At 38.4% G+C, this 14,936-nt stretch overlaps 1 protein-coding gene across 2 annotated transcripts in view; it reads right to left on the bottom strand.

The window, feature by feature from the left end:
• LOC121957125 (myosin-9) overlaps nt 1-14,936 on the bottom strand; it is a 57,340-nt gene that overhangs the window by 9,052 nt on the left and 33,352 nt on the right. For both annotated transcript variants that reach the window (XM_042505643.2, XM_088069246.1), the window contains 16 exons: nt 13,792-13,906; nt 11,064-11,251; nt 9,587-9,708; nt 8,880-8,949; nt 8,627-8,787; nt 7,488-7,596; nt 6,747-6,878; nt 6,346-6,552; nt 6,099-6,236; nt 5,833-5,956; nt 4,979-5,150; nt 3,755-3,967; nt 3,525-3,669; nt 1,512-1,718; nt 1,211-1,315; nt 98-250 (listed from right to left, as the gene is read on the bottom strand). In XM_042505643.2, the coding sequence (XP_042361577.2) occupies nt 98-250; nt 1,211-1,315; nt 1,512-1,718; nt 3,525-3,669; nt 3,755-3,967; nt 4,979-5,150; nt 5,833-5,956; nt 6,099-6,236; nt 6,346-6,552; nt 6,747-6,878; nt 7,488-7,596; nt 8,627-8,787; nt 8,880-8,949; nt 9,587-9,708; nt 11,064-11,251; nt 13,792-13,906 (2,361 nt within the window). The remainder of the gene's footprint in view (nt 1-97; nt 251-1,210; nt 1,316-1,511; nt 1,719-3,524; nt 3,670-3,754; nt 3,968-4,978; nt 5,151-5,832; nt 5,957-6,098; nt 6,237-6,345; nt 6,553-6,746; nt 6,879-7,487; nt 7,597-8,626; nt 8,788-8,879; nt 8,950-9,586; nt 9,709-11,063; nt 11,252-13,791; nt 13,907-14,936) is intronic.

Here is a 14,936-nt window from a genome sequence, read left to right as displayed (position 1 = left end):
AAGAGCCGGTGTCACTCCAACGCTCAGCGCTGCTTTACAAAACATCCCAGGTGACGAGTCAAAACTCAGAGGGACATGTTCACGTGTTCCTTCTCACCTGACACTGAGTGTTTTGCAGCTGCCTCTCCACGTTCCTCCTGCATTCTTCCTCTTCCTCCAGCTGCTCTCGCAGTCTGTTGTGTTCATCCTCCATCGTGCGCAGACGTGTGCCTGTAGACAGTTTCTGGCGCGTCTCTTCCTGGAGTAGTTCCTGTTGGAAACACGGGCATGTAAAACTGAATTATATGTAGTAATATGATAAATTAATATATTAAAGATTTAAAAAAATAACAACGATTAATTAAATCCGATTATTTTCAATTTGAGTTTAGCAAAATTTATTTTTAAGAGGGTTTCAAAGTTTGGTGCATTATGAATTTGAATTGTACGTTAAATATTATTAATTAATTCCCTCTCTTCTGTCTGTTGTTACTCCACAAATAGCCAAACAAAAAGATCAGACCAGGCATGTTTAGAGGAGAAAGATATATTTTTTATGAATTTTTCTAAGCTTTGTTTTAGTTATGCTACTTCAGTTCCATGTTTGAGCTTCAGTTTGTGGAATGATAAAAGAGTACATTTAAAATCTATAGAGAAAGATTTTTTAAAAGTGCATTTAACAGCTCACACTGACTTTATTTAATGTACAATATGAATTTAAAATTAAATAATATTAATTCCCTCTCCTCTGTTAGTTGTTTTTCCACAAATAGTCAAATAAACAGATTAGACCACATAATACATGTTTACTTACAGGCATTTTTGGAGGAAAAAAGATAAAAATTAATTTAAAAAGCTTTTTAAGCTTAGTTTTAGTTATGTTACTTTATTTCCATGTTTGAGCTTCAGTGTGCAGAATGATGAAAGCAAAGTGTGATGACTTATCCTTAAAGAATTATTTTTTATTTATTTTACAAAAGCATTTAAAGAGCTCACACTGACTATATTTAAAGCGCAATATGAATTTAACATTAAATTATTTTAATCCCCTCTCCTCTGTTTGTTGTTATTCCACAAATAGCCAAATAAATAGATTAGACCACATAATACATGTTTAGCTCAAGACATATTTGAAGGAAAAAGATGAGAATTCATCATTTTTTAATAAGTTTTATTATTATCTTTTTTTTTTTAATTACTAGCTGAACATGGAGGATATTTGTGTGCAAACCTGAACATCCTGCAGCTGGGACTCGACAGCAGAGAAGTCTTTTGTTGCCTTGATAGACTTTCCCTCCACCTCACTCAGCAGGGCATTCACACTTTCCAGTTCAGCCTGTGGACCGAAGACAACGAATGAACCACTGAACAGAAACAACACATCATCTACTCCAGTGTGAACGGACACAGAAAAGGCTAAAGATTTAAAATGAGTCAATGTAATTGCCGAAAAATCATCATCAAATGACCACACGCACTCATCAGCGCACGCACAGAAAGCAGTAATCAGTGAGTGTTGCAAAGAGTCGCACCTGCATTTTAGCCATTTTTTCGGCCTGCTCCATCCTCTGGCGCTCGCTCTCTGCATGTTTGAGCTGCAGCTCGGCGTACAGGGTTTCAGCTTTCTTCCTGCGGTGCTCCGATTCTCCTTTAGCCTGCACCAGTGTCTGCAGCTCGATGGTCAGCTCGTTCCTCTCCGACTCCAGAGCCTGTTTGGCCTTCTCCATGGACACTTTGTTCTGCAGGGACAGAGGAGCACAGAGGTTGAGGGTCCTCATAATTCCATCATAATCTATCATTACCCATCATTTTACTCTGGATGATAATAAAGTATATTCAATAGCATTTAATTTTCATTCATTGAATTTCTTTTTATTAGCCATTATTTTATTCTGGATGATAATAGAGTGTTGAAGGGGATGACGTATTTTTGTAGGCCAACCAGGAAGTTAGCGTTGCACCGTTTTCCTCGAGACTCACACGTTTTGTTCAGCATGAAAATACTCACAGATGAACACCACTTTTGTGTGTTTTGAAGCGTAAATGAAATCGCCAGAAGCAAAAAGCTATTAGGCTACACACGAACTGCAACGTGATTGCATGACTTAAACGTCAACACCCCAAATCGTTCAACTAACGATTTAATTTACCGCACACATCGAAAAGAACAGATAAACAGATAAATCTACAAGTTCGAGTGCGACTCTGTAAAGCTGTAAAGGCGGTGAGTGGGTTGAATGAGTTTCTGTGTCCGCTGGGATGACATCTTACGTCCCCGACAAACACTGTAGTCCCATTTAGCCATTTGTTAGCCATTTTTAAGACGTGTAAAGCCTTCGAAAGTTCAAAAATTGGGTTTAAAGGGACATATTTTCTGTTGCTAAAAATCTTTAGCCCGTGTTAACCACAGACCTTATTTGAGGCATTTTAACAAAACCACATTCACAAAAACCCAGAGACTTTGAGACGAGGGAACCAGAAGTGCCAAATGATTACTTCACTACTCTATCTCTGCAAATGAATAACACTTTTAGGATTTTTGAAGTCTAAATGTAATTGTCAGAGGTAAAAAGTTATTGTTGCTATCACACAACTACACTGCGATCGTGTCGCTATGGCTACGAGGCCTTAAAGTCGCTTTCTGCACGGCTACATGTTCTGTAGTTCACAGTTGGGTATGGACTGATGTATTTTATGTCGTAGAACAAATGAACAAAAAGTAAACAAAATTTGCAATAAACCATACTATCGAATCGCAATACTTGATACGTTAGATAATAGCTAATCTATATGCACAAAGCACCAACTGGACAGGTGTGTAAATTACATGAAGTTACATTAGACTGCCCTAATGTCAAAAAAATGGACAGCCTTCTGATTTTTCCATCTCTGTTACAAACAAATTTAGTCAATGATGAAAAATATTGGGTTAACGTGATGTGTATGTTAATATGGACCCTTGGAATAATTATCAAAAAAAAAATTGCTTGCTTGCTTTGATTTTCTGTACAATTCACTGAATTACAATTCATTGGAAATCTGATAACCCTCCTGCATTATAACAGAAATGAATTTTCAAGCTGCATCCATTAGATAAAATCTACTACAACATCAGATGTAAGAGTCAGGACTTTTTTAAAAATATGGCAATCACTTCTAGATTTTACGGCAGGAAGGTCAGTCTAATTGGTTGATAATGTGCGTTATAATGCATTTGTTGTTTGTGGCCATGCATGTTATTGCTTAGCTCTTCAGTGCAAATTGGGATGTAACACAGCGCACTTTCTTATTATCGAAACGTCATTCAAATCATGTAAACCCCCCCCCCCCCTTTAATTGTGTTGTGTGAAATTCAATGTTTGTTAATTTTGTCACTTTTACATGAATGATTATGAATTACATTATTATTATTAATAATATTGTTATCATTTTCTCTAGTTATATGGAGCAAAGGGTGGTTCAAAATCATATACAACACACACACAAAAAAAGTGCATTAAGTAGACATCAAAGTAATCGAATAAAAGGCTCTGAAACGTATTTACCCTCTTGGCCTGCTCTAGCTGCTCATTGACCGAGTCGAAAGCCTGGCTGTGTTTCTGTCTTATATCACTCAGCTGCATTTCGCGACATTTGACCTCATCTTCCAGAGTCTTCTTCAGCTGGGTCACCTCGGTCTCTCGCTTGGCCCTGAGAACAAAGCAGAGGTTAATCTCCTGCGTCAATAATGGACTCAGACCTCTGTCTGTTACCACACACGTCGTCATATCTTTACCTGAGTTCCTGCTGAGCGGCGGTGCTGTCCAGAGTGTCCTCTAGCTCCGTCTTAAGGGCCTCCAGCTCCTCGCCCAGGTCCCTGCGGTGTTTCTCTGCCTTGGTGCGGGCCTGCCTCTCCAGCTCCAAATCTTCCTGCAGTTCGGAGAGCTGGGCCTCCAACTCACGGATTTTTTTCTGGGCCAAGTTCTTCTGCGCTGCCTCCTCCTCGATTCTTCAGGGAGGAACAAAATGAGTAAATGGAGCAGGGGAGTCTTTTATTTGATTAAAATAACCTGCAGTATCACCACAGCAGCATGAAGGATAACAATGGAAATATAGTTGAGCAAAATTACACTCAAATTTTAACGTCATTTGAGCGTGACAGTGATGCAGTCTGGATCAAGATGCTTATGCCAGAAGCGCACCCTCAGGTGTAATATTGCGATTATAATAATAATAATAATACATTACAAAGAAATAATAAAATTAATGAATATGGACAAAATCAAAATAATAATAATAATGATAAATACATTGGCAATTTAAAAAAAAAAAAAAAATGAACAAATAAAATAAAGAATAAATATCTAAATACTCATCGTGCGCCGACTGAAACAATGCATCCTTCCTCACGTCCCAGGCTTTGTCCAAATAAGTTGCTAACTTAAATATCTCTTTCTCAAACAGCCAGTTGAGTCGCTGCGAGTCATCAATATTTATCAGAACTACTTTGGTCTTTGTACTAGTAAACAATTCCTCACGAATTTTAAAAAGGACAATACACAATATGTCTAGATCTGGACTGAGAAGGTTTTCGTTTGCAGTGAAGTTGCTGTTTTATGTTCATACATGCAAATGTCACTTTTTGGCAGTGTTTATAATGTGTCTGATGGCGGTTCGTGCTGGTTTTTGTCATCTGTGTGTTCGTTTATAGTTAGTTAGTGAGCTGGCTGTTACTTTTCATAATATGAGCTCAAACTCATTAACGCTGTGGAGATTTTCTTAGACATCATGTTATCAATACATTATAAAACTGCCCTGAAATTCTCCTCAACACCAAACTGATTAACATGTCCACAATTCTGGAATATTTTCAAGTGCATTATTTAAGCAGTGATGGAGTTTTATTTTCAGTGATGAGGAATGTGTGCTGTCATGTAAATTTGAGCACGTGCTTAATGTCTTGATGACCAATCGGATTGCTTGGTTGGAAATACTTGTTGTATAATACAACACTACAGACCTGGCCAGAGCTGCTTGGAGCTCTTCTTCTTTCTTCGCTAGTTGGGCACGGAGCTCGGCGATCTGGGCCTGCAGCTCAGCGACCTGGTCTTGTATCTCGTTGATGTCGCCATCCAACTTTCGTCGGCCCTTTTCCTGCTCTTGGCGTTGCTTCTCTTCCCTGCGCAGGCGGTCTGACAAGAAAAGAACAAATACGAGATTATAAGGAGGAAAAAAAGCATGCTGAAATTTGGAAACAGCGATAGCTAACAAATTGTCCTGTTTAGGACCAGTGAAGTCTTTAACCCTTTGAAACCTGAGCAAACTGGTTGGATTTCTTTCAAAAGCATGTGGAGAAGGCAATAAGCAACTTTACAAGACATGGTCCAAAAATTAGTGAAAAAGTATTTAAAAGGTAACAAAATTACCTAAAAACAAGTGAAAAAATCCAAAAAAACCCAATAAGAATGTGGCCAAAAAAAGCATCTAAAATGAAAAAATATATATGTATTTATTTTATATATCTTATTACATTTTGTCTGTAGTGTAATTTTCTTTTTTAATAAATAGAATTATTTTGACTTTTAAAAAAAAAATAATTTTCTGTTAATCCTTCCCTCTTTTTTAAAAACTAATATTAGGTCTTTTTCTTATCACTTTTTACTAAATTTCTTACAGATTTGTTTCTTGCCAAGTTGGTCACTGCCTTTTCCCCTCAGGGTTTTTCAAAACCAATTTTCTCAGGTTTCAAAGATTCTAACAGCCTGTGAAAGATGTCTGAACGCAGCACAAGAAAAGTGCTGCTGATTCGAGTTTTTAGAGTGTTAATGGCCGTTATGTGAAGCGACTGTTTGTCCCATCATGCTCTCCTCCTACCCTCCAGGTCTGTGATCATGGCCTCATGTTTGGTCTTGAGTTTCTGCAGACTCTTGGATTTCTCCTCCTCCTCGGCCAGGTTGGTGGTAAACTCGGAGATCCTATCCTCCAGCAGCTTCTTCTCCTGTATTCACAAACAGAGAAAACATTTAGGATTTGGAAAAACATGCATTTATCTTTAGTAGACTCGGTTATGGTGTCTTTACAGTAAATAAATAAATAATAAATAAATCTGTCACAATGGCCGCGGTTCCTTTCATCCTAACCTTGTTGAGTTTGTTGTTCTGGTCATCCAGAACCATGACATCCTCCTCTATCTTCTTCATCTTGGCATCCAGAGTGACCTTCTCCAGCTGGAGCTTCTGTCTGGCGGCCTCCTCCTCATCCAGCTGCTGCTCCAGGTCCTGTGTGCAGGTGAACGACGAGAGGGTTGGTGACGTAAATCAAACTCTAGATATTCTGTTAAGTTATTAAATGTTTCAGTTAGTGGGTGCAATGAGCTGATGAACTTACTTTGATATTTTGCTGCATCTTCTTTTTCTCACTCGTGAGCTGAGAGGCACGCTCCTCCTCCTCCTCGACACGGGCCTCCAGGTCATGGAGGATCTCCTCCAGCTCCTGCTTCTTGGCAGCCAGACGGGCTCTCATCTCCTCGGCCTCGGCACAGAGCTCCGCTTCTGCCTGAAGCTGCTCCTGCAGGGCATTCTTCTCGGCACAGAGCTGCAAGCATCCAAAAAGATGAGTCAGATATCACAGACTTAAATTAAATTATACAACGACTAGTTCCGATCAAGCAATCTGATTGGTCCACAAGACCTTTAGAACGTGCTCAAATATGCATTACAGCAAACCTGCCTCAAAACATTACTCCGCCGTTTATGAATGGCCCAGTGGAAGGAGAATCTCAAGTTTACCTGGAGTTGTTTTTCCTCCATCTCCTGCAGCTGCTGCTGAGTTTGCACGTGCCTCTCCTTCACCTTCATCAGCTCCTCATCCTTGGCCTGCATCTCCTCCTCCTGCCTGCTGACTTGCAGCAGAGGCTTCACCTGAGGACAAATTGTAGAAATAGGGAGTTAAAAATAGGATATCTCAACATTTCCAAGTACAAATGTAATGATTTTGAGTCCTTTTGGAAAAAAAAAACATTTCTTGACAATAGTATACATGTTTATTGAGTTGTATCAAATTTCTGAATATTATTTTATTCTAACCTAAAAACACTGGGCCCAGGCCTATCATTATACAGCACAGCGCTTGAAAAGGAATAAAAAAGCAGTTTTGCAGGGATAGAGGAAGTATTTCGATCCTAAAAAACTCCTGATTTCAAAACATTACGTAAAATTATCTTAGTATTACCATCAAAATGTACTCTATTCATATTTCTGCTGCATCAATGTTTATGTACTGCTTCAGATGTTTTAGGTTGTGCTCACTTTAACTCCTTTAAAGCCTGTTGGGTAGTTTAATCCTCAGAAATACATCATATTCTATAAAATCATTACAGATTTGTAGCGTGGCTGTCCTTTGAGAGCCACAAATCTCTAAAAAGTGAGAAAAACTGCCCTGTTTTTAGCTTTGTGAGGAGCATTTTCTACATTTCAAACATCTGCTGGCAGTATTTCAGCTATGAAGTTTTTGGAGAGACTAAGGCTCACCTTGGTGAAGAGTCTCCACCACTGCCAGTTTTTGAGTTTGAGATAAGCCAAGCAGTTTCTCTGGATCACCTTCATTGCGGTCTGCTGCTGCAGTTTCTTGTGGAAAGCCCTACAAAACAAAAATACACAGATTCAGACAGTCGCACTTCATATGAGCTTGCAGTTCAATGCAACAAACTTAAATGCAAAAGAAATCCAGGTGTTTGCAGGTGTCACACACTTAAATGTAATGTTTCTTAAGACCTTTTTAAGACAATTTTATCCAAATTTAAGACTTATTTTTTGGGATAAATTATCTTTGTCTTATTCAAGCATTGCAGGTGAGTATAAAGATAAGTATATATGTGGTCCTGTGCAGAAGTTTTATGTAGGAATGTAGTTATTATGGTGAGTTAGGTTATTCTACATTGGATTTGTAACATCAGAAAAGTGGTCTCCCATTCAAATGAGCTTTACAAAAATAAATTAAAAGATGAATAAACATAAACAAGTACTTAGTGATGTAAACCTTGCAAAACGGTTCATATATGAGGTCAAATTAGGAGAACGATGAAATGGCCTTTACTATAATATGCATTTAAGATTTGTGCACCAAGTGTCTTGTGTCTGAGATGTTGTTCTTTGTGAATTTTTATCTTTCTTGTCATTAATGTTGTTTTTGTTTGTTTAGTGCACTTATGTCACAGTGTGTGCCTTAGTTTACAAGACACAAATCTCCACATTTGATATAATAAGTGTATGTATACCTGCATGTGTGAGTACATATATATATATATATATATATATATATATATATATATAGTCACTGACTTGACTTGAACTGAATTGACTACAGAAATTTGAATTTATGACAATTTAATGACTTTTAGGGCCTAATAGTTATATAAATTAATTTATGTAAGGGCCTGCAGACACTAAAAGTCCTAAAAGTGATTTCCTTTTATTTTTGTGATTTTCTGTTGTACAATAAAATACTTCATCAGGGCCAATTTCTTAATATAATGACATGGGGAAAAAAATGCAAAGATACAGAAAAGTTTGAGTGCGTCTGCTTTGATTATTGTTTTTCAGCAGCTCAGATCAGAGTCCTGCTCACAGCAGAGGTAAAGTCTAGGGTTGTGGCAATTTTCTTTTCTTACCTGCGGGCCAGGTTGCCTCGGCACCAGGCCTGGAAGGTGATGATGATGTCAGTGATCTTCATGTCCCTCTCCTCCTCCAGGTGAGCGAGGACTCCTGCTCTGAAGAAAACTTTGCTCTGGCCGATCCGGTACAGGTTGGGATCCAGCTCCAGGCTTTTGATCTGACAGGAGAGGAGACGCTCTGATCAGTCACTCTGCAGAGGGACTTTTTATGTGGAGAATTAGCTAGAATTTATTTTTTTAGACACCTTACCATGAGCATGCAGGCCTGCTTTCCATCCATGAAGCCCTTGGGGATGGCATTAGGAGTGAGGATTTCATACCTTGGAGAGAAGCAAATGGTGGGATTTTACTTTCTCTTACACAAGTTTGACAAAAACCGCTTTACACAGAGATGGAGCTCTAAAACCACAACAAAGTCCCCCCTTTATACCGCCCCTGCGTGTTTACACAAAACTACACAACGGCTGCATCATCCCACTCCAGTGTGTGATTGTTCACTGCATTTTTGCATCTTGCAAAGGATTCATTATATAAAGTAAAGGGCATAAAGTTTAACACACGTGCATCCGCCTCCAGCCTGACATATAGCATATGTGTCGGCAATGCTTAATAAACAATAAAAAAAGACATAACATGTCGATCACGATCATTTAGCGTCTCTGTTATATAGCAGCTGAGGTTGTCCAGACCGTCTTAATATATCCATGCATCAAAACGTCACTCCTGTAGCGCCCGTGGTCACGTCTTTCTGGCTTCATGTTTACAGACCTCATTTCAGTGCTGTTACTACCTCCATTCCCGGCTCAGAGGCGAGAGCTCTCTGTCCCCCCTTTCTGCGAGTGGACTTTATATACAAAACAGCGAGGCGGCATAAGGTGTGATATTCCCGTCTTGAACAGGCAGTGTAAATGCGGATAGAAAGCAAGACAAACTGGAGCTGTGTTAATGTTCGGCTACCTCTGTCTGAACTCCTGGAAGACGATGCGGTTGGGGAAGCCCTGTCTGCAGATACGGATCCCCTCCAGCACACCGTTACATCTCAGCTGGTCCAGAACCAGGTGGGGATCCAGTTTACCAGCCTGAGAGGAAGGGGAACATTTGCTGATCAGCAGTGTGGCAGAACAGAGAGACCAACAGCACAGACGTGTAACGCATATTTTGACAAAAACAGGAACTAAACTACAATCTTCTTTGTCCCTTTTGTACATTTTTTGTGTTTCCACTGCACATTAGTGTCTCCTATATATTCTTGTTATTTTTCATAAATATTTTGCAAATTTTTGGGCCTGACCTTTCAAGTTGCGTCCCTAACTTACCCCCATCTTTTTGAAAGAAATCAAACCAATTTGCTTATGTTTCAAAGGGTTAATTAATAAAAAAGTAGAAACTGCAATAGAAACAGAGACTGAGAGTGCCTCTCTCCAAAGTCGACAATCTGCTGAGTGTTTGATGGTTATTCATTTGTTTAAAGATGTCAGTGCCATCAAACTATCAGATACTGTCAACGGGGAATCTAGAAGCCGTTCCAGTTGAAAACTTGTTTCAAATTTTCGGATCCATCAGAACCACATGACTCAGAGCTTATCATTTCCTTTTATCAACTGCGCAACGTTTTTTTCCGACAGCTGTGCACAACAATCAAACTCATGGGTCTACACTGCTGGAAACTTGCTACCAGAAGTCGTTGTGGCAGTGGAAGAAACTGTCCAAAGTTTGGCTTCATTTCATTAAGAGAGATGACTGCAGTGCTGCTGTGCTGTCAGTAAAATAGGTAAAATGATCATCAATGCCTTTGCCAGAGGAGATAAAGCTTGCATAGTCAGTGACTTCTTTTAGATCATCTCTTGAAACCCATTTTTAAGACTTGCTTTTATATGATATCATTTTTGTTTTTTTTATTTTACCTTTTTAATTCATGTTTAATTTATTTTATTTTATTTCATCTGTGGTTTTATTGCTTTTATCGCTTCTGTTGTTGGTCTGTTTCTTTGTATTATTTTATATTGACATTTTATGTCTTGCATTTTAAACTTCTACATCTTGCTGATTTTAATTTTATCTTAACTGCCCTAGTTTTGTCTCATTTGTGTTTGTTAGGGCTATTTGGATTTCCGTTCTGTCGCTTTCCCTCTCTCTCTTTCCTCTTTCTCTCTTTCCCTCTTAATTCACTCAGGTAAAACTCCTGAAAGAGTGCCGTGTAAGCATAAGACAGTTCACAACAGTTCAAAATATGAAATAATAAACAATTTGACGATTCGATTCAAGTTCAAGGGAAGAGTGAGAAATCACAGCCGGGCCCAAATCCCGTGGGGTCAGGCTCCATCGGGGTCAGGCAGAGAATCAAAGCTCTTCTTTAGTCTAAAATCTAAATTTCGTCCTCTGGGACAGTTCCTGCAGTGAAAAACCCATATACATGCCAGTCTTTCTCAGGTACCTTTTTCTCGTGGTTGGGGATGATGCAGCGAACAAAGTTGGGGTTTGTGTTCCTCAGAGTGGCCATGAGCTTGGACAGCTGCTCTTTGTACAGCTGTCCCACTGTGCGGAACATGCCCTTACGAGTCTTAAAGGCACCGGGCATATCGGACATGCCGGACACCTTATCCAGACCTACGATGCGGTCCACTGCAAGAGGAAACACAGGAGAAAAATACAGAAACATTATGTAAGGAGAGAGTCAACTTTCAATTTAACAATTTGAATATTTAACCAGGCAAACTCAAACCAAATGCATGTCACAAGGAAGAATGAACATGACCATTGTCTCTCCACTTCCTCTTGGTAAACACACACCAGGAGAGAGTAGAGGTGGTTTAAAAATACCAGGACAAGTGAAAACACCACACAAACACCGAGTGAATGCTGAGGGAGACGGGAATCGGGAGGAGGATGGCAGAGAGGAGTCACAGAAAGCCAGTGAAGCGTGGAGAGATTATGACGAAAATCAGTGCAGTGAGTGGAAGGAGCTGGTCAGCTGTTGACGCTGCCAGTGCAGTCCTCTGAGTGAAAACTACGTGTGATTGTTCAATTAAATGTGTGTGTGTGTGTGTGTGTGTGTGTGTTTCAGGAAGGTGACAAACTTTGGCAGTTGCAGTGTATTCTTGTGGTGATAAAAAAACAACAACAAAACCAAACCCATGCAGTATATACCCATTGCTGCAGTACCCATGACCAACACCAGGAGTCCCCAAACAACACTATTACACAGAGGGAGAGAAGGAGAGTTCAATGACAGAGCAACAAGTGGTAAGAAGATTTTGTTTCTGCACACACGGCTGGTTAAAGACACCCACACAAGAAGTTTAAACCAAAAACACAAGTTTGAACATTTAGGAGAAAAGAATGGGCGGCAGAGAGGATTCATGATGGAAATAAGCATGTTTAACCCATTTGTGCTTAAAAGCTGACCTTAGGTTAAGGTTTTCTCTTGGCTAACCTAAGCATAAATCTGATGAAATTTTAAACTGTTGGGCTGAAAAGTGAATTTTGAAAAATTAAAAACGGCTCCTCAAGTTGAGTATTTTGAGCTACACTATGTCTAATAATAGTTCTTTTTGGGGATGCACCTATTGTGAAATTCTGGGCTGATACGGATGTTTAAAATAAAAATCTGTCTGATAGCAAATACTAATGTTTTTTGTTGTTGTTATTTAGTTTGTTTTTGTTGTTGTTTATTCCCTCTTTTGTGCTACGGAAACAAAGACATCTAAAAAAAAAATAAAATAAAATAACTTAAATCCCAAATTAGCAAATTAGTTGCTTATTTTAGGGCATTTTCTACAGTTTTAAAAAAGAAGTACAATATGCCCAAAGCCTAAATATAGAATGAGAAGAAAACAATAATAATAATAATAATAATAATAATTTATACCAAAATTTTAAACCAGTAAAACTTACAGATAAAAAAATCGGTTGGGCTGGAGTTTATCAATACTTAGATCTTTAATAATTTAGCACTGGGGCTGTTAAATATGGGTAAGTTTAACAGGTTTAAAGTTCTGGTCATCTGGAGGAAAATGCATGTTGCAAATGCATGAAAAATTTGTCCAATAACCAATACTAATGTTTTTTTTGTTGTTATTGGTTATTATAATACAGATTTAAAAACAAAAATAAAATCATTATAAAATTATTGCTTTTCTAGGTCATTTTCTACAGTTTAAAAAAAATAGTACAATGTGTCAAATGACTACATGTAGTATGATAAGATTTAGTGTGATAAGAAAATGGTTTATTTGCCAACAAGAAATGGTCAGTTGCAGTTAACGCACCGTATTTCAGTCGCTCAGAGCATTTCGAGATAAAATTAACTGGTTAAAAAGCCCAAAAGTTGGTTCCCAACTGAACCCAAAAGAAAACAGGTTTTTCTTGACCTGAAATGCGAACCGTGCTGTTATCAATGGGTGTGTCATAGTCTACAGATTGGAAAGAGAGGATGAGTTTTGCCTGTAATATTCATTGCCTTATAATCACTATAAGGCATCGGCTAATATACAAGTTTACGTGTCCTCTATTAACGAGCACAATGCATGATGGTATCTATGAACTCATAACAAGCTGAAAATGGAAATGTTTCATATGGAAACATTTAATAAGCAAACTTATGGCTTTTTTTTTCTCCTTTTTTCCAAACATCCATGGGTTGACTATCGATTAAAATATCATTTTTCATGTGATCTAGAAATTGAAAAGGTTTTGCTGTTAAATAACTGACCAAAGTGTGTCCATACCAGATTTCAAGATCAATCAGAATGAATCTTGTGGCATTTTTTTCACATAAATAAAGTCACAAATGGGTTAACAGACAGCAGGAGTGAGAGGGAAAGACTAAATAAATGAAAAAGAAACCTCATCACCTGAGTCTGAGTGTAGAATAGGAAAACGCTGATAAAAATAGGCTCTCTGACAATTCTGTACCTCTGAGACCCAGTGTAAGAAAAAAAAAACGACAGACAAAATGGGGCCGTACAGAGGAAGAAATGGATGGAAACAACAAGTGGGATTTGAGAAGGTAAAAACAAAGGTCCACACACCAGACAGTAAGAGAGAAAGAAACACTATGAAATGCAAAACAGGAACATGAAATATATTCAAGCACCACAACGCTCCCAGAGAGGCTGTGGTTTCTGGGTTACTGCAAAAAGTCGACGTCTGCCTCGACTCACCGTCCTTCCAGAGCTCAGACACAAACTTGTCAGTGGAAATGTTCAGCAGTGAAGCCACGTTGTCATTCAGGGGGTCCATGTTCTTCATCAGCCACTCGTCTGCCTTGTAGTCCACCTGAGGAGCAACAACAACGATTATGAGTCACTCTCAGACCTCTGGAATATTATTAGAAAATATCAGATAGGGCTCTTTAAGCTTTTGCACTAGAAGACTTTGAAAAGGCTTTTAAAAGATTAAAGTGTGACGCCTCTTACATCTAACGACAATGTGACTTTTCGGTCACACACTATAAGATTTAGCAAAACCTGGGGATCTTGTAGGGTCACTATTTGCAAGACTGCAACTGGATTCCTTTTGAGATTATTGCTGCATCCATGTGATGTCAGAAGGTCGCAGTTTCCAAGTTGGGAAGTCGTTCTTCTGACTTTTTTTGTGTTCATGTGCTTTGACGTAAAGCAAAGAGGGAACAACATGGAAGCTACAAAGACGATGGGTTATATTTGAACGCTGAGGGCGTTTAAACAAGAGGCTGATAACAGTTTCCAGTTTATTTATATTTTTATATATTATTCTATATTTTATATGTTATATTTTTACATTTAATCTATCTCTACATGGACAGCAGTAGCAGTAACAGCAAACATTGACTTTTTCCAGCCATGTTTATGCAACTTGTGTTATAAAATAACGTTGTTATCAATGTTAATAATCTCACCTGGCATGCTTTGTAGTTCAAAGTTTGCTTGCTTGTTACAGCTTATAGATGCATATACTGAAATGTGCAACTACTAAAAGTAAATGATAACTATCAGGAACAAAATAACAAAATATGTAATTTTTTACCATCAGTTGCTGACACTGTCACTCTGCAATTCGGGTAACATTGATGTGCTTGTAACTTGTAATAGGGTAAACACAATATTTCCAAGGAGCATATGAAGGCAGCATATTTCCTATCCTGCTCATGGTGGTAAACATTACACTAAAGTCCCTTTACGAAATATGATATATTAGCATTTCCTTATTTGTCCACCAAAACGCAGAAATCTAGAAACAAAAGGTAAAAGGTGTCATTTGTTGACTGTATTCTTGTAGATTAGGCATCTATATAATCCATAAAAATACACTGTAATTGCAAATAAAC

This window comes from Plectropomus leopardus, chromosome 18 (assembly GCF_026936395.1).
Source record: "Plectropomus leopardus strain MGB_pleo_1.0 chromosome 18, ASM2693639v1, whole genome shotgun sequence".
NCBI lineage: Eukaryota > Metazoa > Chordata > Actinopteri > Perciformes > Serranidae > Plectropomus > Plectropomus leopardus.
This window is presented reverse-complemented; position numbering and strand designations above follow the sequence as displayed.